Below are 21,763 nucleotides of genomic sequence, written 5' to 3'. Positions count from 1 at the left end.
CTCTCACTGACGATCTCCGCTCTCACTGACGCTCTCCGCTCTCACTGACTCCGCTCTCACTGACTCTCTCCGCTCTCACTGACTCTCTCCGCTCTCACTGACACTCTCCGCTCTCACTGACACTCTCCGCTCTCACTGACACTCTCCGCTCTCACTGACACTCTCTCCGCTCTCACTGACACTCTCTCCGCTCTCACTGACACTCTCCGCTCTCACTGACACTCTCCGCTCTCACTGACTCTCTCCGCTCTCACTGACTCTCTCCGCTCTCACTGACTCTCTCCGCTCTCACTGACTCTCTCCGCTCTCACTGACTCTCTCCGCTCTCACTGACTCTCTCTCCGCTCTCACTGACTCTCTCTCCGCTCTCACTGACTCTCTCTCCGCTCTCACTGACTCTCTCTCCGCTCTCACTGACTCTCTCTCCGCTCTCACTGACTCTCTCTCCGCTCTCACTGACACTCTCTCCGCTCTCACTGACACTCTCTCCGCTCTCACTGACACTCTCTCCGCTCTCACTGACACTCTCTCCGCTCTCACTGACACTCTCTCCGCTCTCACTGACACTCTCTCCGCTCTCACTGACACTCTCTCCGCTCTCACTGACACTCTCTCCGCTCTCACTGACACTCTCTCCGCTCTCACTGACACTCTCTCCGCTCTCACTGACACTCTCTCCGCTCTCACTGACACTCTCTCCGCTCTCACTGACACTCTCTCCGCTCTCACTGACACTCTCTCCGCTCTCACTGACACTCTCTCCGCTCTCACTGACTCTCTCTCCGCTCTCAATGACCCTGTCTCCGCTCTCACTGACGATCTCCGCTCTCACTGACGCTCTCCGCTCTCACTGACTCCGCTCTCACTGACTCTCTCCGCTCTCACTGACTCTCTCCGCTCTCACTGACTCTCTCCGCTCTCACTGACTCTCTCCGCTCTCACTGACTCTCTCCGCTCTCACTGACTCTCTCCGCTCTCACTGACTCTCTCCGCTCTCACTGACACTCTCCGCTCTCACTGACACTCTCCGCTCTCACTGACACTCTCCGCTCTCACTGACACTCTCCGCTCTCACTGACACTCTCCGCTCTCACTGACACTCTCCGCTCTCACTGACACTCTCCGCTCTCACTGACACTCTCCGCTCTCACTGACACTCTCCGCTCTCACTGACTCTCTCCGCTCTCACTGACTCTCTCCGCTCTCACTGACTCTCTCCGCTCTCACTGACTCTCTCCGCTCTCACTGACTCTCTCCGCTCTCACTGACTCTCTCTCCGCTCTCACTGACTCCGCTCTCACTGACTCTCTCCGCTCTCACTGACTCTCTCCGCTCTCACTGACTCTCTCCGCTCTCACTGACTCTCTCCGCTCTCACTGACTCTCTCCGCTCTCACTGACACTCTCCGCTCTCACTGACACTCTCCGCTCTCACTGACACTCTCCGCTCTCACTGACACTCTCCGCTCTCACTGACTCTCTCCGCTCTCACTGACTCTCTCCGCTCTCACTGACTCTCTCCGCTCTCACTGACTCTCTCTCCGCTCTCACTGACTCTCTCTCCGCTCTCACTGACACTCTCCGCTCTCACTGACACTCTCCGCTCTCACTGACACTCTCCGCTCTCACTGACACTCTCCGCTCTCACTGACTCTCTCCGCTCTCACTGACTCTCTCCGCTCTCACTGACTCTCTCCGCTCTCACTGACTCTCTCCGCTCTCACTGACTCTCTCCGCTCTCACTGACTCTCTCTCCGCTCTCACTGACTCCGCTCTCACTGACTCTCTCCGCTCTCACTGACTCTCTCCGCTCTCACTGACTCTCTCCGCTCTCACTGACTCTCTCCGCTCTCACTGACACTCTCCGCTCTCACTGACACTCTCCGCTCTCACTGACACTCTCCGCTCTCACTGACACTCTCCGCTCTCACTGACACTCTCCGCTCTCACTGACTCTCTCCGCTCTCACTGACTCTCTCCGCTCTCACTGACTCTCTCCGCTCTCACTGACTCTCTCTCCGCTCTCACTGACTCTCTCTCCGCTCTCACTGACTCTCTCTCCGCTCTCACTGACTCTCTCTCCGCTCTCACTGACTCTCTCTCCGCTCTCACTGACTCTCTCTCCGCTCTCACTGACACTCTCTCCGCTCTCACTGACACTCTCTCCGCTCTCACTGACACTCTCTCCGCTCTCACTGACACTCTCTCCGCTCTCACTGACACTCTCTCCGCTCTCACTGACACTCTCTCCGCTCTCACTGACACTCTCTCCGCTCTCACTGACACTCTCTCCGCTCTCACTGACACTCTCTCCGCTCTCACTGACACTCTCTCCGCTCTCACTGACACTCTCTCCGCTCTCACTGACACTCTCCGCTCTCACTGACACTCTCTCCGCTCTCACTGACTCTCTCTCCGCTCTCAATGACCCTGTCTCCGCTCTCACTGACGATCTCCGCTCTCACTGACGCTCTCCGCTCTCACTGACTCCGCTCTCACTGACTCTCTCCGCTCTCACTGACTCTCTCCGCTCTCACTGACTCTCTCTCCGCTCTCACTGACGCTCTCTCCGCTCTCACTGACGCTCTCTCCGCTCTCACTGACGCTCTCTCCGCTCTCACTGACGCTCTCACTGACACTCTCTCCGCTCTCACTGACACTCTCTCCGCTCTCACTGACACTCTCTCCGCTCTCACTGACACTCTCTCCGCTCTCACTGACACTCTCTCCGCTCTCACTGACACTCTCTCCGCTCTCACTGACACTCTCTCCGCTCTCACTGACTCTCTCCGCTCTCACTGACTCTCTCCGCTCTCACTGACTCTCTCTCCGCTCTCACTGACTCTCTCTCCGCTCTCAATGACCCTGTCTCCGCTCTCACTGACGATCTCCGCTCTCACTGACGCTCTCCGCTCTCACTGACTCCGCTCTCACTGACTCTCTCCGCTCTCACTGACTCTCTCCGCTCTCACTGACACTCTCCGCTCTCACTGACACTCTCCGCTCTCACTGACACTCTCTCCGCTCTCACTGACTCTCTCTCCGCTCTCACTGACTCTCTCTCCGCTCTCACTGACTCTCTCTCCGCTCTCACTGACTCTCTCTCCGCTCTCACTGACACTCTCTCCGCTCTCACTGACACTCTCTCCGCTCTCACTGACACTCTCTCCGCTCTCACTGACACTCTCTCCGCTCTCACTGACACTCTCTCCGCTCTCACTGACACTCTCTCCGCTCTCACTGACACTCTCTCCGCTCTCACTGACACTCTCTCCGCTCTCACTGACACTCTCTCCGCTCTCACTGACACTCTCTCCGCTCTCACTGACACTCTCCGCTCTCACTGACACTCTCTCCGCTCTCACTGACTCTCTCTCCGCTCTCAATGACCCTGTCTCCGCTCTCACTGACGATCTCCGCTCTCACTGACGCTCTCCGCTCTCACTGACTCCGCTCTCACTGACTCTCTCCGCTCTCACTGACTCTCTCCGCTCTCACTGACTCTCTCCGCTCTCACTGACTCTCTCTCCGCTCTCACTGACGCTCTCTCCGCTCTCACTGACGCTCTCTCCGCTCTCACTGACGCTCTCTCCGCTCTCACTGACGCTCTCACTGACACTCTCTCCGCTCTCACTGACACTCTCTCCGCTCTCACTGACACTCTCTCCGCTCTCACTGACACTCTCTCCGCTCTCACTGACACTCTCTCCGCTCTCACTGACACTCTCTCCGCTCTCACTGACACTCTCTCCGCTCTCACTGACTCTCTCCGCTCTCACTGACTCTCTCCGCTCTCACTGACTCTCTCTCCGCTCTCACTGACTCTCTCTCCGCTCTCAATGACCCTGTCTCCGCTCTCACTGACGATCTCCGCTCTCACTGACGCTCTCCGCTCTCACTGACTCCGCTCTCACTGACTCTCTCCGCTCTCACTGACTCTCTCCGCTCTCACTGACACTCTCCGCTCTCACTGACACTCTCCGCTCTCACTGACACTCTCTCCGCTCTCACTGACACTCTCTCCGCTCTCACTGACACTCTCCGCTCTCACTGACACTCTCCGCTCTCACTGACTCTCTCCGCTCTCACTGACTCTCTCCGCTCTCACTGACTCTCTCCGCTCTCACTGACTCTCTCCGCTCTCACTGACTCTCTCCGCTCTCACTGACTCTCTCTCCGCTCTCACTGACTCTCTCTCCGCTCTCACTGACTCTCTCTCCGCTCTCACTGACTCTCTCTCCGCTCTCACTGACTCTCTCTCCGCTCTCACTGACTCTCTCTCCGCTCTCACTGACACTCTCTCCGCTCTCACTGACACTCTCTCCGCTCTCACTGACACTCTCTCCGCTCTCACTGACACTCTCTCCGCTCTCACTGACACTCTCTCCGCTCTCACTGACACTCTCTCCGCTCTCACTGACACTCTCTCCGCTCTCACTGACACTCTCTCCGCTCTCACTGACACTCTCTCCGCTCTCACTGACACTCTCTCCGCTCTCACTGACACTCTCTCCGCTCTCACTGACACTCTCTCCGCTCTCACTGACACTCTCTCCGCTCTCACTGACACTCTCTCCGCTCTCACTGACACTCTCTCCGCTCTCACTGACACTCTCTCCGCTCTCACTGACTCTCTCTCCGCTCTCAATGACCCTGTCTCCGCTCTCACTGACGATCTCCGCTCTCACTGACGCTCTCCGCTCTCACTGACTCCGCTCTCACTGACTCTCTCCGCTCTCACTGACTCTCTCCGCTCTCACTGACTCTCTCCGCTCTCACTGACTCTCTCCGCTCTCACTGACTCTCTCCGCTCTCACTGACTCTCTCCGCTCTCACTGACTCTCTCCGCTCTCACTGACACTCTCCGCTCTCACTGACACTCTCCGCTCTCACTGACACTCTCCGCTCTCACTGACACTCTCCGCTCTCACTGACACTCTCCGCTCTCACTGACACTCTCCGCTCTCACTGACACTCTCCGCTCTCACTGACACTCTCCGCTCTCACTGACACTCTCCGCTCTCACTGACACTCTCCGCTCTCACTGACTCTCTCCGCTCTCACTGACTCTCTCCGCTCTCACTGACTCTCTCCGCTCTCACTGACTCTCTCCGCTCTCACTGACTCTCTCCGCTCTCACTGACTCTCTCTCCGCTCTCACTGACTCCGCTCTCACTGACTCTCTCCGCTCTCACTGACTCTCTCCGCTCTCACTGACTCTCTCCGCTCTCACTGACTCTCTCCGCTCTCACTGACACTCTCTCCGCTCTCACTGACACTCTCTCCGCTCTCACTGACACTCTCTCCGCTCTCACTGACACTCTCTCCGCTCTCACTGACTCTCTCTCCGCTCTCAATGACCCTGTCTCCGCTCTCACTGACGATCTCCGCTCTCACTGACGCTCTCCGCTCTCACTGACTCCGCTCTCACTGACTCTCTCCGCTCTCACTGACTCTCTCCGCTCTCACTGACTCTCTCCGCTCTCACTGACTCTCTCCGCTCTCACTGACTCTCTCCGCTCTCACTGACTCTCTCCGCTCTCACTGACACTCTCCGCTCTCACTGACACTCTCCGCTCTCACTGACACTCTCCGCTCTCACTGACACTCTCCGCTCTCACTGACACTCTCCGCTCTCACTGACACTCTCCGCTCTCACTGACACTCTCCGCTCTCACTGACACTCTCCGCTCTCACTGACACTCTCCGCTCTCACTGACACTCTCCGCTCTCACTGACTCTCTCCGCTCTCACTGACTCTCTCCGCTCTCACTGACTCTCTCCGCTCTCACTGACTCTCTCCGCTCTCACTGACTCTCTCCGCTCTCACTGACTCTCTCTCCGCTCTCACTGACTCTCTCTCCGCTCTCACTGACTCTCTCTCCGCTCTCACTGACTCTCTCCGCTCTCACTGACTCTCTCCGCTCTTACTGACTCTCTCTCCGCTCTCACTGACTGCTCTCACTGACTGCTCTCACTGACTGCTCTCACTGACTGCTCTCACTGACTGCTCTCACTGACTCTGTCTCCGCTCTCACTGACCCTGTCTCCGCTCTCACTGACCCTGTCTCCGCTCTCACTGACCCTGTCTCCGCTCTCACTGACCCTGTCTCCGCTCTCACTGACCCTGTCTCCGCTCTCACTGACCCTGTCTCCGCTCTCACTGACCCTGTCTCCGCTCTCACTGACCCTGTCTCCGCTCTCACTGACCCTGTCTCCGCTCTCACTGACCCTCTCTCCGCTCTCACTGACCCTCTCTCCGCTCTCACTGACCCTGTCTCCGCTCTCACTGACCCTGTCTCCGCTCTCACTGACCCTGTCTCCGCTCTCACTGACCCTCTCTCCGCTCTCACTGACTCTCTCTCTGCTTTCACTGACTCTCCGCTCTCACTGACCCTCTCTCTGCTCTCACTGACACTCTCCAAATACACTCAGGATAATCTCTACTTTTTGTTCTGCTTTACCCAGTCCATGGGAAAATTATTACCACTGTGATTTTGCAACAATCCTCTCTGATCTCTGCATTTATTCATCCTGTTATTTTCTTACTGCTGTCAGGAAGTCTGTATACAATTCCCACCAAAGTCATACAACTTTTTCTATTCCTCAATTCTACTCATTGTTTCTACTGCCGGCTCACTCTTACTGATATCCCCTCTCTGTAATGCTGTAATTGTGTCTGTTCTCAGTACTGCTACTCCTCCTTTTCCAATTTCTTTGTCCTTTCTAAAAACCTTATAAACTGGAATATTTATCTCTCGATCAATCCATTTGTAGTTAAGTTTCAGTGATGGCTGCTGTGTCATACCTTTTAAGGTGGATGTGCTCTCTTAATTCACTTGTTCTAACTCTCACTATATTTAAGAAGTATTTAGATGAGCACTTGAAACGCCATAGCCTACAAGGCTATGGGCCAAGTGCTAGAGAATGGACTTAGAATAGATAGGTGCTTGATGGCAGGCAGGGACACAAGGGACCGAAGGGCCTGTTTATGTGCTGTAGGACTCTATGACTCTATTCTTTATGCCACGTGCATTAGTATACAGAGCTCTTATTTGGGCAACAGATCTTCTGCATAAAATGGACAGCAACAACCTGCCCTTTTGCCCAAATGCTGTCTGAGCCTCCCTTGCACACACAGCTCACCCCGCCCAGCCAATTTTATTGCTTTAAAGCTCTTTCTGCAGCCCTATTTATACTTTCATCTGGGCCCTTAATCCCAGCATAGTTCAGATGCAGCCCAGCCAAATGCTACTGCTCCCTCCTCTCCCAGTACAAGTGCCACTGTCCCTCTTTGACACACTAATCCTTCAGCCACATGTTTACTTTCCTGATCTATTTGGCCCTACACCAATTTGCGCTCAGAAATAATGTGTTCATAGTGTAGGCTTTGGGATGGCCTGAGGGTGAATCTGTGATGTTCTTTCTGTCCCCTCCTCTGCACACCACCAGTCTCTGTTGCCTTAGTTTAGTGCCACTGTAATACTCGGACAATTATTATCCATCTATACAGCTGGCGTGACCATTTCTTCAAACATAGAGATACTCTTGTCAGACTGAGTTGGAGAGTTATTGGCATGTTATCCTTTTCATTTCTGGCACCAGGTTTGAATTCAGGCTAGACTGGGGAAATGGGACTGACTGGATTGCTTTACAGACATGGATGCGATGAGACAAATAGCCTCCTTCTGTGCTGTTTTGACTCTATGATGGAATGAAGGTCTTCTCCCTGACCCCAGTACAACTGCTGCATAAAACCATAGAATTGTAGAATAGTTACAGCATGGAAGGAGGCCATTTGGCCCATCATGTCTGTGCTGGCTCTCTGAAGGAGCAATTAACCTATTGCCACTACCCCGCCTTGTCCCCATAGCTCTGCACATTCCTCCTCCTCCTTTTCAGATAATAGTTCAATTCCCTTTTGAATGCGTCAATTGAACCTGTCTCCACCACACTCTCAAGCAGTACTTTCCAGATTCTAACCATGACAATCATGATTCAAGCCAAAGTCAATCATCTTATCCATTAGGCCACATGGTGACTGCAAAGCCAAGCCTATTCGTGCAGTAGTTATCACGATATTAACTTCCCCCTTTCAGGGAATTGAACCCTGGCTCCTGCATGACAGCCAGGGATACTAACTACTACACAAACATAATAAGTGTTTGTCATAGTATCATTGCATGAGTGCTTTGCACAAAATTACCCAATAATATGACACATAGCATCATTCATTAGCATAACTCAAGCTGGCTGTTTTTTGCAAGTTGAACAATTCACACAAGGGATGATTCCTTTTAGAGATTTCATTTTGGGCCAATATGGCGGCAGCTTTATCTTTTAATTCCTGTCATACCAAACCTGGAGAAGTTGGCTGCTGAAACTGGTACCTTAGGTGGAAAAGCAATCCATTCATACCTTAGTGAACACAAAATTCACCAATGAAAATCTCAACTATCTTCACTCTGTCTGAACATTAATGGGAAAATCCTGTATTTGAATGTGGCTTTTATTTTGAAAAAAGCACACCACACGTGACTGTCTAGCTTATAGATGATCTTTGTTCAATCAGAGTAGATTTTAAATGTGATCATTCAAGTCATCCTGTACTGGTTTGAAAATGATGTCTGTCTGTGGTGAAAGTGTTTCCTTTCCCTTTCCTGAGGTAACTGGGTAATACACTGTCGGCTTTGGTAATATGCTATATTTTAACTGTCAGAGTGTCGGTCATGGCTCAGTTGGTAGTGCTCGTGCCTCTGAGTCACAAGGTTCCAGGTTTAATTCTCATTCTGTGGCTTGAGCGCAAAATTCAAAACTGACTGGCAGTCCAGTACAGAACTGAGGGAGTGCTGTGCTGTTAGAGGTGTGGTCTTTTGGATGAGACATTTAAACTGAGGTCCCCTCTGCCTGCTCAGTTGGATATAAAAGATCCCATGGCAGTATTTCAAAGAAGAACAGGGGAGTCATCCCCGGTGTCCTGGCCAATGTTTATCCCTCAAATCAACATCACAAGAACAGATTATCTGATCATTATCACATTGCTGTTTGTGGGAGCTTGCTCTGCACAAAATAGCAGCCACGTTTCCCATGTTACAACAGTGACTACACTTCAAAAAGTACTCCATTGACTGTAAAGCACTTTGGAATGTCCAGTGGTCATGAAAAACATTATATAACTGCAAGTCTGTCTTCCTTTCTTTATATGGACAGCAATGCGAGTCCAAGTCAGGTTCAGTGAGAGCAGTCTTGACATTTCGCAAGTTCAAGGAATCAAAATTAATTTTTGCTTCTTTTTGATTCTAGACAGACAGCAAGTGATCGCCTGTCTGCCCCAACTCTGCCTCTCAGACACAACGCTCTCCTTCCACCTATTGGCAGCACTGATATCGATCATTCAGCTGCAAAGTTAACTGCTCGACCACAGGTACTTGAGCAACTTTCCCAGCTGTAACCTGCTTCAGTTATTGCCACACATCATGGGTCATATGTTCATGTCATTCCTATCTCCAACTAACATGCACTTGCTTACTGATTATCTACAACTGTCATGTATGCTTTAATGATAATCTGAAACTAGCATTCACACACTTATTGATAATCTGAAATAATTATGCTGACTCCTGTTGATAATCTGCTATTTTATGCATTTCTGATCTGAAGTGTTGAGCAGCAGTAGACAAACTTGTAATCATAAAATATTCCTTAATTGCAGTATTTTCTGAAGCTTATTTACTGCTATTGGACCACAGATATTGGCATTTCTGTGATGTCAGTGTCCAGTTTGTTGGTCACTGGGGCTCTAAACAGGTCAGACTCATGAGAATAAAGAACTGCACTTGATGTTCTGTTTAGAATCATACAGCATAGAACAGGGTTGTAAAGCATACGGCCTGCGGGCCAGCATCCAGCGCGCCAAAGGTTTCCATCCACCTTGTGGCTGTAAACTATACTGGGGCCGTTCCTCATCCTTGCCGGGGGTCCGTAACTGAAGATGAGAAATTCCGCATTGTCAATGTTGGGTGAGTGGGCAAATGCATGGCAGATGCAGTATAATGTGGATAAATGTGAGGTTATCCACTTAGGTTGTAAAATCAGAAAGGTAGATTATTATCTGAATGGGGATAGATTGGGAAGGCGGGAGGTGCATCGAGACCTGCGTGTCCTGTACACCAGTTGCTAAAAGCAAGCATTCAGGTGCAGTAAGCAGTTAGGAAGATGAATGGTATGCTCGCCTTCATTGCAAGAAGATTTGAGTACAGGAGCAAGGATGTCTTACTGTAATTATACAAGGTCTTGGTGAGGCCACATCTGGAGTATTGTGTGCAGTTTTGGTCTGAGGAAGGATGTTCTTGCCATGGAGTGAGTACAAAAAAGATTTCGTAGGCTGATTCCTGGGATGGCAGGATTGACATATGAGGAGAGATTGGGTCGATTAAGCCTATATTCACTAGAGTTTAGAAGAATGAGAGGGGATCTCATAGAAACCTACAAAATTCCAACAGAACTAGACAGGCTAGATGCAGGGAGGATGTTCCCGATGGCTGGGGAGTCCAGAACCAGGGGGTCACAGTCTCAGGATACGGGGTATGCCATTTAAAACCGAGATGAGGAGAAATTTCTTCATTCAGAGGGTGGTGAACCTGTGGAATTCTCTACCACAGAAGGCAGTGGAGGGCAAGTCATTAAATATATTCAAGAAGGAGATAGATATATTTCTTAATGCCAAAGGGATCAAGGGATATGGGGAGAAAGCAGGAACAGGGGACTGAATTAGACAATCAGCCATGATCTTTTTTGAATGGTGGAGCACGCCCAAAGGGCCGAATGGCCTACTCCTGCTCCTATTTTCTATGTTTCTATGTTTCAGACTGGCTTTTAGAAAAGATTGCAAGTCAGTTTCACAACTGACAGATCCTGACATCGGGAACAGCAGTTTCTGAACTTCGAACAGATTCAGGATTTTTAAAACCCCGAATCTGTCCAAAGTTCAGAAACTGCTGTTCCCGATATCAGGATCTGTCAGCTGCGAAACTGACTTGAGATTTTTAAAAACTGATCAACCATCTGCTGAGTGTTCCCACTGTCTACAGCTGTCAGAGAGAGAGAAAAGGGGACAGTGACGAAGGGGCATAGATTTAAAGTGATTGGTAGAAAAATTAGAGAGGAGATGAGGAAAAGCTTTTTCACCCAGAGGGTGGTGATGGTCTGGAACTCGCTGCCTGAAAGGGTAGTTGAGGCAGAGACCCTCACTCATTCAAAAGGAGTCTTGATATGCACCTCAAATGCCATAAACTGCAGGGCTACGGACCAAATGCTGGAAGGTGGGATTAGAATAGGTGGATCGTTTTTCGGTCAGCACAGACACGATGGGCCAAGTTGCCTCTTTCTGTGCCTTAAACTTTTGATGATTCTATAATTATCCTTTTTTCTATCTTGTTCTCTTGCCTTCTCCTCTCTCTTTAAATTATCACATCTTCCCTCACTTGATCCCTCACCCTCACTATTTAGTGTAAAGCCATCTCTACAGCCCAAGTTATACAACTCACCAGAACGCTGGTCCCAGCAATGAAGACTGTCCCGACAGTACAGCTCCCACTTTCCCCAGTTCTGGTGCCAATGCCCCATGAATCAAATCCCATTTCACCCACACCAATCTTTGAGCCTCCATTTAACTGTCTAATCTCATTTACCCTGCGCCAATTTACTTGTGGCTCAGGTAATAACCCAGAGATCATCACCTTTGTGGTTCTGCACTTTAATTTTCAATAGCTGCTCATATTCTCTGTGCAGAACCTCTTTCCTAGTCCTATCTATGTCATTGGATCCACATGGACCATGACAACTGGATCCTCCCCCTCCCACTGCAGCTTCCTCTCCAGCCCTGAGTAGATGACCCAAACCTCTGGTCTCTTGCTCTTGGCTACAGAGAACTGTGTCTATCTCCCTGACTATACTGTCCCCTACTACCGCTACATTCCCATTTACTCTCCTCCCCCGCGTTCCCCCGATGAATCACAATGCTGTACTACAATGCTACGGTCACCCTGCAGCCCTCGCACTCAACCATACAAGCTGAAAGAACCTCAAACCTGTTGGACAATTGCAAGGGCTGAGCTTGCTTTACTTCTGCCTTCTCGATCCCCTTACCTGCCTTACTTGCAGTCACATCCTCCTGTCCCTGACCACTGACCAAATTAGTTGACGCTATCCTATGGGGTGTGACTGCCACCTGGAACAAAGTGTCCAGGAACCTTTCCCCCTCCCTGATGTATTGCAGTGTCTGTAGTTCGGCCTCCAGCTCACTGACTCTGAGTTGAAGCTCTTGGAGCTGCAGGCACTTACTACAGACATGTTTGCCATGGATCACACTGGCATCCACTAGCTCCCACATCCTGCAGCCACAGCGCATCACTTGCCCTGCAATCCTGATTGTGTTTTTAATAGCTAATTATTTACTTAATTAAGTAATAGGAAATATTCACCAGCCAATCAGTTAAGCTTCACTAGTATAAGTAAATAAAATCTTACAATTCATAAGTATACCCGAGTTTTGAAAGATAAACGATAAAAAAAAACTCAGCAACCAATCAACTACCTGTTTTCCTGTGATGTCACACTTTTCTCCTCAGAACGAGATCAGTCTGCTCTGGTGGCCTAGACAGTCTAGGACTAGATAGTTCTTTTACACTGCTCACTGGTCTCGCGCTCTCCCTCTCTCTCTCTCGCTCGCTCACTCTCTACTTCCTGCCGCCGCTGTTTTAAACTGCTTGCTTGGCCTGCTGTCCTCTCCTTCCCGCCACCGCTCTTTTGACTTGTCTACTGGTCCCAGCATCGTTACATCCGCTATAACAAACTCCTTCACAAAGACCTCTTATCAGGTTACCCCTCGGACTCTTTTTTTAGGGAAAACCGCCCCAGCTTGTTCAGTCTTTCCTGACAGTTGTACCTTCTCAGTTCTGGTATCATCTATTTTGCATTTTCTCCAGTGCTCCGATATCGTTTTATAATACAGTGCTTAAAGTGTGTTCTTACAAAGATTCTATATAACTCCTTTGCTTTTTGAATTCAGTTCATTTAGAAATGAATACCAGTACTTTGTTTTCACTTATGGCTTTGTTAACCAGCATTGCTATTTCCAATAATTTGTGAATCTGTACTCTTTAATCCATTGCGCTTCTACCCCATTAAAACCCTTATTTTCCAAGGAGTAGGTGACCTCCTTATTCCTCTTACAAAAATGCACCCCCTCACTTTCCTCTATATTAAAAATAATTCTGCAACAATGTTAACATCATCTTGCATTTTGCCACAGTCCTTCTCTTGTGTTAACAGTATCCCTAATTTGGTGCCATTCACAAATGTTGATATTGTACTTCCAATTCCTGAAACCAAATCATTTCTGTAAATGGTGAATAATAGTGGTCCTAGCATTGATCCCAGCATGAAGTGCCGAGTGGATGATCCATCTCGACCTCCTCCTGAGGTCCCCAGCATCACAGATGCCAGTCTTCAACCAATCCGATTCACTCCATGTGATATCATGAAACGGCTGAAGGCACAGAATACTGCAAAGGCTATGGGCCCTGACGACATTCCAGCAATAGTACTAAAGACCTGTGCTTCAGAACCAGCTGCGCCCCTAGCCAAGCTGCAATACTGGCATCTACCCGGCAATGTGGAAAATTGTCCAGGTATGTCCTGTGCACAAAAAGCAGGACGAATCCAACCCGGCCAATTACCACCCCATCAGTCTACTCTTGATCACCAGCAAAGTGATGGAAGGAGTGCTATCAAGCGGCACTTGCTGATGCTCAATTTGGGTTCCACCAAGAACACTCAGCTCCTGACCTCATTACAGCCTTGGTCCAACAATGAACAAACGAGCTGAACTCCAGGGCTCAGGTGACATCAAGGCAATATTTGATCGAGTATGGCATCAAGGAGCCCTAGCCATATTGAAATCACTGGGAACCGTAGGGAAAACTGGTTGGAGTCATACCTAGCACAAAGGAGGATGGTTGTGGTTGTTGGAAGTCAATCATCTTAGTCCCATATGCAGCAAGACCTGGATAACAACCAGGCTTGGGCTGATAAGTGGCAAGTAACATTTGCACCACACAAGTGCCAGGCAATGACCATCTCAAACAAGAGAGAATCTAACCATCTCTCCTTGACATTCAATGGCATTATGATCGCTGAATCCCAAGCTATCAACATCCTGGGGATTACCATTGACCAGAAACTGAACTGGACCAGCCACATAAATGCTGGGGCTGCTAGAGCACATCAGAGGCTGGGAATTCTGTGGTGAGTAATTCACCTCCTGTCTCCCCAAAGCCTGTTTGCCATCTACAAGGCACAAGCCAGGAGTGTGATGGAATACTCTCCACTTGCCTGGATGAGTGCTGCTCCAACAACACTCAAGACGCTCAACACCATCCAGGACAAAGCAGCCTGCTTTGGCATCCCATCCACCATCTTCAACATTCACTCCCTCCACCACCGACGCAAAGAGGCAGCAATGTGTACCATCCACAAGATACACTGCAGCAACTCACCTTCGACAGCACCTACCAAATTTGCGACTTCTACCACCTAGAGGACAAGGGCAGCAAATGTATGGGAACACCACCAGCTGCAAGTTCTCCTCCAACCCATACGCCATCCTGACTTGGAACTATATCGCCGTTCCTTCACTGTCGCTGGGTCAAAATCCTGGAACTCTCTACACCCCAAGGACTGCAGCAGTTCAAGAAAGCAGCTCACCACTACCATCTCGAGGGCAATTAGGGATGAGCAATAAATGCTGGCCTAGCCAGCGATGGACACATCTCCCAAACAAATTAAAAAAAAATGTTGGGGAACACCACTTTCCATCTTGCATCAGTCTGAATAATCACCTTTATCCCTACTCTCTGTTTCATGCTTTGTAGTTAGTTTGCTATCCATTCAACAACAACTTGTATTTATGAAGCACCTTTAACATAGTAAAATGTCCTAAGGCTCTTCATAGTTGTGTTATCAAGCAAAATTTTACCCCGAGCCACATAAGGAGATATTCAGGTGGATGACCAAAGCTTGGTTAAAGAGGTAGGTTTTAAGGAGTGTCTTAAAAGAAGAAAGAGAGGCGAAGAGTTCTCAGGAAAGAATTCCAGAGCTTAGGGCCTTGATAGGTGAAGGACCGACCACCATTAGTGGAGCAGTTGAAAATCAGGGATGCACAAGAGTCCAAAATTGGAGGAGCACAGGTATCTCAGAGGGTTATAAGCCTGGAGGAGATTGCAGAGATTGGGGGAGGAGGAATTTGAAAACAAGGATGAGAATTTTAAAATCGAGGTGTTCTTAACCAGGAGATAATGTAGGTCAGCGAGCACAGGGGTAATGGGTATGAGTTAGGACACGTGCAGCAGAGTTTTATATTACCTCAAGTTTACGGGGAGTAGAATGTGGGAGACTGACCAGGTGTGCGTTGGAATAGTCAAGTCTAAAAGTAATAAAGGCATGGTTGTGGGTTTTAGCAGCAGATGAACTAAGCAATCATTCTGCTGTTTATCCCCTGACTCCACATGCATGAACTTACTTATGAAGCTATTATATGGTACCTGATCAAAAGCCTTTTGGAAGTCCAGGTACAGTACATTCACCTGACTAAATTGCTGAATAAATTGGGCCTATATTCTCGAGAGTTTAGAAGAATGGGAGGCGATATCACTGAAACATACAAGATTCTGAAGGGGCTGACTAGGATAGATGCTGAGAGATTGTTTCCCGCTGGTTGGGGAAACACAGTGACACAGTCTCCGGATAAGGGGCCAGTCATTGAGGACTGAGATGAGGAGAAATTACTTCACTCAGAGGCTTGTGAATCTTTGGAATTCTCTGCCTCAGACAGTTGTGGATGCTCCATCGTTGAATACATTTAAGGCTGGGAAAGCTGGATTTTTGGTGTCTCAGGAAATCAAGGGATATGGCAAGTGGGCAGGAAAGTGGAGTTGAAGTCTAAGATCAGCCATGATCGTATTGAATAGCAGAGCAGGCTACTCCTGCTCCTATTTCTTGTGTTCGCTATTTAAAAAATGAGGGAGAAACCAGATAACTACAGACTCATCAGTTGCAGGGGTTTTACTGGAATCCGTCATCAGGGTGTGAGTTACTGACCACTTGGACAAGTATGATCTGATAAAACAGCTTCTGCATGAAATTATGAAGGGTAGGTTATGGACATATCAAGGGATATAGAATTAAGGTCGGTAATTGGAGATGAGGTACAGATCGACCATGATCTAATTGAATGGCAGAGCAGCCTCGAGCGGCTGGCCAATTCCTCTGAAATAACACTGACAACTTCCAAGCATCCCTAACAAATTTCATCTAGTATCAGTTTAATAATAGGACTGATTTAACCAGTATCAGTTTAGTGGCAGGACTGCTTGGTGTAGTGCTGAGCCATGCAGCTCACGTAGGTCTGGGTTTGATCCTTGTTCTGTCCTGAGTTAGCCAGGCAACAGTTGGGGTGCTACAATTAGCCTCTATTTTTGGGCTAGAGAAAGTATGAATCAGAGTTGTCATTTCCGATTGCTGTCGGATGACTCCTGTTAAACGAGTGCATGTGTCCATTGTGTGAGGGGTGTGATACCTTCATGACATCATTGGACGAGACAGTCACAAAAAGAATAGCTGAGGTGAGATATGAGAGAACACCTAGTGCCCATGGAAACTTATCCCATCAAGAGTCATAGCCTTCAGGAGAGGAGGGAAATAAACTGAGGTATTATAAGCAAAATACTGCAGATGCTGGAAAGCTGAAATAAAAACAGAAAATGCTGGAAATACTCAGCAAGGTCTGGTAGCATCTGTGGGGGGAGAAACAGAATTAACATTTCAGGTCTGTGACCTTTCATCTGGTTCTGATGAAAGGTCACAGACCTGAAACGTTAACTCTGTTTCTCTCTCCACTGATACTGCTAAAGAAACTGAGGTATTTGAAATGTAGACCTGTGAAGGCTGGGGAGAAATCTGAAACCAAACAATTGTAAGTCAATGCAAGTAATTCAGTGTACCTTGTCACAGAAACAGCACAGTTGCTGTCTGTCAGGCTGAGAATGTTGCTAATAACAGGCAGCTAACATGTTTTTTTTTCCCCTATAGAAAATGCGAATGCATTCAAACCGGGCTCACAGTGCAGTTATGGATGATACAAGCCATCTGCCTCCAAGAGACAGATTTCTGGGGCATGAAAACTTTACCAGGCCCAAAACCACACACACCTTCCGGGTAAGGAGGAACATAAGTTTTGGCTTTGCCAATACCTCAACAGGTTTAACCACTGGTTGGCTGAGCACTACAGAGCAGAAAGGTCTCTGGGTTGGATCCTTGGTCTCTTAAGTTACCTGATTAAATGGGGACGCTGGAATTGCCCCAATTTGCCCTAGGAGAGGAAGTGGTAGGGATGGTTGAAGAGTGAGCTTGGGAAGGGAGAACGAAGATCCAGTGATGGGACCAATGATGTGGGGAAGAACAGGGAGGAGATCCTGCTGAGGAATACCAGGAGATGAGAGCTAATTAAAAAGCAGGATCTCATGGGGAGCAATCTCTGAATTATTAGCTGAGCCACATGCTAATTGGCATTGGGACAACAGGTCAGGAAAGTAAACACATGGCTGAAGGACTCTTGTAGCAAAAATGGGTTCCATTTCATGCAACATAGTACTGGGACAGGAAGGAGCTGTTCCGCTGGGATGGGCTGCACCTGAACCCGGCTGGGATCAAGGGACGAGCTGAAAGGATAGATAATGCTGCAAGAAAGACTTTAAACCAGTAAAGAAGGGGAAGCCTGTGGCCCAAATAATAAACGTGAGAATAGCTGTAAGATAAGAAAAGGGAATAAGCGTGAAGTCCTGATAATCAATAGTGTTAAAGACAAATACTTCAGGTTCAGAAAATTATATAGAAAATAATTCTAAAAAACTGATTAAAATACAACAGAAATGATGAAAAACAGAAATGTAATCATTTAAAATATGTGAGAAAAACATCAGAGCAGGGTAGGGTCTGTTGCCCAATAAGAGTTCTATACACTAATGCACTTGGCAGAAAGAATAAAATAAGTAAATTAGAAGAGAGCATGTGCCTTAAAAGGTATGACACAGTGATTATCACTGAGACTTGGCCACAATTGACATGACTGAGATAAATATTCCAGCTTATAAGGCCCTTAGAAAGAAAAGAGAAATTGGAAAAGGAGGAGTAGCAATATTGATGAGGGACAGAATTACAGCATTACAAAGAGGGGATATCAGTAAGATTAAGCAGACAGTAGAAACACTCGAGTAGAATTGAGGAATAAACAAAGATGTGGGCCTTTGGTGGAAGTTGTCTACAGACCTCCTGACAGCAGTGATAAAATAGCAGGATGAATAAATGCAGAGATCAGTGAAGCCTGTTACAAAAACAGCATAGTTATGATGGAAGACTTTAATTTTCACATAGACTGGGGGAAGCAAAACAGCTCGAGTTCCAAAAGTAGAGAGCATCTTGATTGTATTTGGGACAGCTTTCTGGAACAATATGCTCTTGAACTAACAAAAGAGCAGACCAGATTAGATTGAGTAATGAGCCTGAATTCGTCAATAATCTAAGAGTTCTGCTATTCCCGTTTACACCTCTTTGACCCATCTTTTGTTTCATTTGTCCCATTATCATGTCTTTATGCCTTCACCATCATCTCTTTTGCCAATTAATCTCTCCTGTCTTCCGTCCTATCACATGTTTTTGAAAAGAAAATACTGCAGTTGCTGGAATCTATTCTGATGAAAGGCCATCAACCTGAAATATTAACTGTTTCTGTCTCCACAGATGTTGCCTGACCTATTGTGTATTTCCAGCATTTTCTGTCTTTATTTCAGATTTCCAGCATCTGGAGTATTTTGCTATTGTATTAGTAGAAATCCGAGACACACTCTCCCAAAATATTGTTGAGGCTAGGGCTCTGTTGTAAATTTCAAAACTGCACTTGATAGATTATTGTTAAGCAAGGGTATTAAGGGCTACAGAACCAAGGCGGGTAGATGGAGTTAAGATACAGATTCACTGTGATCTAACTGAATGGCAGAATCTAATTGAGGGGCCGACGACCTGCATCTGTTCTATGTTCCCATGTTTCAACTGAGCCTTACTGTAACACTACCCCCAATCCCATGCACTTTAATGTGAGGGACGCAGTTGACAGGAACATAGCCCTTTGAATCTTTTTCACATTCAATGAGATCATGGCTGATCTGTGACCTAACTCCATATACCTGCCTTTGCCCCATATCCTTTAATGTCTTTGCAAATTTTGATATGCGGACTTCGTCTCAGCCGTTAATGAATGCGGTGAATAGTTGACAGACCCTTGCGGATACCGCCAGTCACATTCTGCCAATTAGAGTACCTGCCCATCATCCCTATTCTGTCTTTTTCCACTCAGCCAATGGGGATGTGCTGGAGTAGGAGCATAGTTGATGGGGATATCCTGGCATAGAGGGAACACTTATTGCTCATTTATTGCCCATGCCTGATTGCCCTTGAGAAGGTGGTGATCACCCGCCTTCTTGAATCGCTGTAGTCTTTGTGGTGAAGTTACACCCACAGTGCTGTTAGGAAGAGAGTTCCAAGATTTCGAGCCAGTGATGGTGAAGGAACGGCGATATAGTTCCAAGTCAGGATGGTGTGTGACTTAGAGGGGAACTTGCAGGTGGTGATTTATTTATTTATTTAGAGATACTACAGCACTGAAACAGGCCCTTCGGCCCACCGAGTCTGTGCCGACCAACAACCACCCATTTATACTAATCCTACATTAACCCCATATTCCCTATCACATCCCCACCATTCTCCTACAACCTACTTACACTCGGGGCAATTTATAATAGCCAATTTACCTATCAACCTGCAAGTCTTTGGCTGTGGGAGAAAACCGGAGCACCCGGCGGAAACCCACGCGGTCACAGGGAGAACTTGCAAACTCCGCACAGGCAGTACCCAGAACTGAACCCGGGTCGCTGGAGCTGCGAGGCTGCAGTGCTAACCACTGTGCTGCCCTTGTTCCTTTAGGCAGCAGAGGTCGTGGGTTTGGAGGGTACTGTCAAAGGAGTGTTGGTGAGTTGCTGCAGTGCATCTTGTGTTTTATTGTTCTTTCATGGGATGACAGCGCCACAGGTAAGGCCAGCATTTGTTGCCTATCCCTAATTGCCCTTGAGAAGGTGGTGGTGAGCCACCTTCCTGAACTGCTGCAGTCCTTGGGGTGTAGGTACACCCACAGTGCTGTTATGGAGGGTGTTCCAGTTTTTTCACCCAGGCACAGTGAAGGAACGGTGATATAGTTCCAAGTCAGGATGGTGTGTGGCTTGGAGGGGAACTTGCAGGTGGTGGTGTTCCCCTGCATCTGCTGCCCATGTTCTTCTAGGTGGTCGAAGTCTTGGGTTTGGAAGGTGCTGTCGAAGGAGGCTTGGCAAGTTACTGCAGTACATCTTGTAGACACTGCTGCCACTGTGCACAGGTCATGGAGGAAATGAATGTTTAAGGTGGTGGGTGGGATGCCAATCAAACAGGTTGCTTTGTCCTGGAAGGTGTGGAGCTTCTTGAGTGTTGTTGGAGCTGCACTCATCCAGGCAAGTGAAGAGTATTCCATCACACTCCTGACTTATGTCTTGTAGATGGTGGACAGGCTTTGGGGAATCAGGAGGCGAGTTAACTCACCACAGAATTCCCAGCCTCTGTCCTGTTCTTGCAGTCACAGTATTTATATTGGTGGTCCAGTTAAGATTCTGGTCAATGGTAATCCCCAAGATGTTGATGGTGGGGAATTCAGTGATGGTAATGCCATTGAATGTCAAGGGGAGATGGTAAGATTCTCTCTAACTGTCTGTTGATGGGGATATCCTAGGGTGGAGGCACAACTGATTGGAGGATAGCCTGGATTCAAGAAGGTGAGAGGTTTTCAAGATTACAAAAGGTTTCAAGGATAGCAGTGGGGTTGCTGTAATATAGTGGTTATGTTAGTGAACTAGAAATCCAGAACCCTGGGTTGATAATCTGGAGGCATGAGTTCAAATCCCACCATGGCCGTTTATGAATGTGGGCTCGGTTAATTAAATAGATCTGGAATAAAAAGCTAGTATCCGTAAGGGTGACCATTTATAATTGTCGTAAAAACCCAACCGAAAGAAAGACTTCCATTTGTGCCTTTCATGACTGCAAGGTGTCCCCAAGCACTTCACAGCCAATGGAAGTAGTCACTGTTGTATTGTCATGAATGTACAATTTGTACACAAGTTCCCACAAACAGCAATGTGATAATGATCAGATGTTGATTAAGGGATAAATATTGGCCACGACACTGGGAACAACTCAGTTGCTCTTCTTCGAAATAGTACCATGAGATCTTTTACATCCACCTGAGAGGTTTAAAGTCTTATCTGAAATATGGCATCTCCATCAGTTCAGCACTGAGTGGGGGAGAGCAATAAAGGGAGGGAATTCCACAACTTCGGGCATAGGCAGCTGAAGGAATGGCCACCGGTGGTGTAGTGATTAAATCAGGAATGCTAAAGAAGATAGAATTGGCAGAGTTTAGTGATCTTGGGGGTGTTGCAAAGCTGCAGGAGGTTACAGAGTTTGGGAGGAGCAAGGCCACGGAGGGATTTAAAGCAAGAAAGAGAACTTTAAAATCAACACACTGCTTGATTGGAAGCCAAGGTAGATCAGCGAATGCAGTGGAGATG

At 48.1% G+C, this 21,763-nt stretch overlaps 1 protein-coding gene across 11 annotated transcripts in view; it reads left to right on the top strand.

Annotated features, from left to right (window-relative positions):
- fam149b1 (family with sequence similarity 149 member B1) overlaps positions 1 to 21,763 on the top strand; it is a 204,200-nt gene that overhangs the window by 139,579 nt on the left and 42,858 nt on the right. For 8 of the 11 annotated variants that reach the window (XR_010970903.1, XM_068020280.1, XM_068020279.1 and 5 more), the window contains 2 exons: positions 9,303 to 9,423; positions 17,148 to 17,273. Coding sequence is in view for 10 of the 11 variants with exons in the window: in XM_068020280.1 (XP_067876381.1) it covers positions 9,303 to 9,423; positions 17,148 to 17,273 (247 nt within the window). In the remaining variant the exon portion in view is untranslated. The remainder of the gene's footprint in view (positions 1 to 9,302; positions 9,424 to 17,147; positions 17,274 to 21,763) is intronic. The other 3 variants (XM_068020282.1, XM_068020283.1, XM_068020276.1) reach the window with 2 other exon arrangements.

This window comes from Heterodontus francisci, chromosome 42 (genome assembly GCF_036365525.1).
Source record: "Heterodontus francisci isolate sHetFra1 chromosome 42, sHetFra1.hap1, whole genome shotgun sequence".
Lineage (NCBI taxonomy): Eukaryota > Metazoa > Chordata > Chondrichthyes > Heterodontiformes > Heterodontidae > Heterodontus > Heterodontus francisci.
Note: the sequence above shows the minus strand (reverse complement) of the source record. Positions and strands in the feature narration are given on the sequence as shown.